This window comes from Lepidothrix coronata, unplaced genomic scaffold (assembly GCF_001604755.1).
Source record: "Lepidothrix coronata isolate B3197 unplaced genomic scaffold, Lepidothrix_coronata-1.0 Scaffold44, whole genome shotgun sequence".
Lineage (NCBI taxonomy): Eukaryota > Metazoa > Chordata > Aves > Passeriformes > Pipridae > Lepidothrix > Lepidothrix coronata.
In genome coordinates, this window is record NW_016690224.1 from 3,829,975 (window position 1) to 3,832,698 (window position 2,724).

General features: G+C 49.8%; 2 protein-coding genes across 2 annotated transcripts in view; both read right to left on the reverse strand.

The window, feature by feature from the left end:
* Positions 1-2,724, reverse strand: part of IGLL1 (immunoglobulin lambda like polypeptide 1) — an 11,097-nt gene that overhangs the window by 7,054 nt on the left and 1,319 nt on the right. The window contains exon 2 of the mRNA XM_017813942.1: positions 943-1,275. Coding sequence (XP_017669431.1) covers positions 943-1,275 — 333 coding nt within the window. The remainder of the gene's footprint in view (positions 1-942; positions 1,276-2,724) is intronic.
* The window catches only part of VPREB3 (pre-B lymphocyte 3), a 17,677-nt gene continuing 16,824 nt past the window's right edge, over positions 1,872-2,724 (reverse strand). Inside the window, exon 3 of the transcript XR_001874632.1 lies at positions 1,872-1,881. The gene's annotated coding sequence lies outside the window, so the exon portion shown is untranslated. The remainder of the gene's footprint in view (positions 1,882-2,724) is intronic.

The window sequence follows — 2,724 nt, forward strand, 5'->3', positions numbered from 1 at the left end:
CAACAAATTTCACAGACAAACAACTCTGTTTTCTGCGCAGTTCTGCTTTCAGACAATTTCAGACTTGCCTCAGAAAAAGCACAAGTAAAAATCACACAAAAAAAGATGGAGAAAAGATCTTTGGTCTTTCTGAGATGGTTCTGCTGCCTCCTCCAATGCACAGTGTCTCTATCTCTCTCTCATTTTATTTCTATCTCTCTCTATTTCTATCTCTATTCAAAAACCAGGATGGCTTCACCATTAAAAAATTTCTGCATAAAAATGATCAAAAACCAGTTCTTTTGATCTTAGACCCCAGTAATTTGGTTCAAATTGGGATTTTTGATCAGATTCTTTTTAAAATTACAGACAAGGCAGACAAATGACATTCCTGGCAGCATTTTCAACGCATTAATCCCCATTTTTGACATGACTTACCTGGACAATGGGCTCTTTGGGATATCCCTGAAAGTTTTTATTTAAGAACCCAGGGACGAGTTGTTGATGGCTGTCCTTTCACAGCCCCTGCACCCTTGGCCACAGGACCCCACAGAGGAGCCCTTTTCTCTCACCGGTGGTGACAGACTTAGTCCTCAGGACTAAGAGTTGAGGACTTAGATTTTAGGCTGACAAATTTCTTTAACAAAGATAAAAATCACCTCTTTTCGAGACCTAAACCCAAGTTTTCGTCTTCCTGAGACCTCAGACATATTTCCTGGGCAAATTTTAAGATCTTTCATGTCAGAAAATACCCCCTAATCCTTCATGGCGTGCGCCATAATCCTCAGAGTCCGTAGGGACAAGACCCAGCCCAAAACACTGTGCTTCCCGTCCGCCCCCAAATGGGTGGCAGACCCTAGCCCCGCCCCAAGTCTTAGAAAAAACCCCAAATCATCAAAAATCGACAAAATGTCAAAATTTCTCACCAGGGAAGGAAAGACCAAGAAGAAATCAACTACTCACCTTTGATGGTCACACGGGTCCCGGCCCCGAATGTAAAAGGACCACTGCTGCTGTCCCTGCTACCACAGTAATAGTCACCCTCGTCCTCGGCTTGGACCCCAGTGATGGTTAATGTGCCCGTGGAGCCCGACTTGGATCCAGAGAACCGTGAAGGGATGTTCGAGGGTCTGTTGCTATTAGCATAGATCACAGTGACAGGGGCACTGCCAGGGACCTTCTGCTGGAACCAGTCATACCAGTTGTAGCTGCTCCCAGAGCAGGGGATCTTGACAGTGTCTCCCACCCTGTGAGACAATGAGGGCGGCTGAGTCAGCGCTGCCTGGACAAGAGAACCTGAAAATGGAGAGGAGAGAGAGGGGAAGACGGGTCAGTCAAAGCCCCAGGAGCACAGCCCTCCCTGGGCAGAAGGATGGGANAGCAAACACAGACAACACAGAAATAGCCTGTGGGCTCCTCTTGCAGTACAACAGAGCATCCCCTGACCAGCCCTGCTCTGCCCTGGCAGCCTCAGGCATGACCCCAGAGGTCCAGTGCCCATGGGAAATGTCCCTTCCCAGGCTTTGAAGGCAAAGCTTTGGCCCAGCTCGCTGGCCTAGGGCATATCCCCATCCCTTGGTGCTGGGGATGCAGTTCCAGAAGGTCTGAGCCCCTTGGGGGTTTCTCGTGCAGCTGGGCTGGGAGATGGGCAGGGAAGCAGCTGGCTGGGCCCTGGGCACAAGCTGGGGAGAGCGGGGGGACCTTGGACCTGGAGCACAGGGCAGGGAGGTTGCCGGGAGGTCATGCCAGCATTTCTTTACTGAGAGTGAGTTCAAACACTTGACAGGCTTCCTAGAGAATTGGATCATATCCCAAGCCTGACAGTGTTGTAGAGGCATTGGGACAATGTTCTGCATTTTGGCCAGGCAGTTAAACTATGTGATCATTGAAGGGCTCTTCCATCTGAAGTAGTCTATTAAGTTCTATCCCATCTGCTCTCCTCCACAAATGACAAGGGAAGGATTCTACTGGATGGTGCTGGAACACCAGGCCCAGCCACATTAGCACAGGGCAGCAAGGGCAGAGTCATGCCAGGGACCTGTCCCATCATCAAACAGGGACAGCAGAGACAGCAGCCCCTGCCATGGCAGGATGGCTTTGTATCACTTCCTCATTGCTCCATGTCACCGTGGTAAGATTATTACTGCTGCTTTCATAGCTACCACAGAAATAGACAGCCTCGTCCTCGGCTTGGACCCCAGTGATGGTTAATGTGGTCGTGGAGCCGGACTTGGATCCGGAGAATCGCGAAGGGATGTCCGAGGGTCTCCTGTCATTGTAGTAGATCACAGTGACAGGGGCACTGCCAGGGACCTTCTGCTGGTACCAGCCATAGTAGCTGCCACCCCCAGAGCAGGTGATCTTGATGGTTTCTCCCACCTTGGCTGACAATGAGAACAGCTGACTTAGCAGTGCTGCCTGGACCAGGGAATGTGGAGAAGGAAAGAAGAGAGGGGAGAAAAGGAGGATCAGCCATTAAACTAGAAGCACAGACTTGCACAGACATGGTTACAGGGAATGCCACAGTTAGATGAGAATGGATCTGGACATGTCACAGGTACATTTGGAGACAAAGCTATACCATGAGTTTTATAGGGACCAGGACAATAGTCCACAGCCACAAAGTCACTGCCAGGGCTCTAGGAAAAAAAAAGAGTGGATTTAACAGACACAGTAGTGCATAGGAGACAAAAGCCTGACCTAGCCCTACATCCACATCTCTGCATGGTCATGACAAGGACAGAA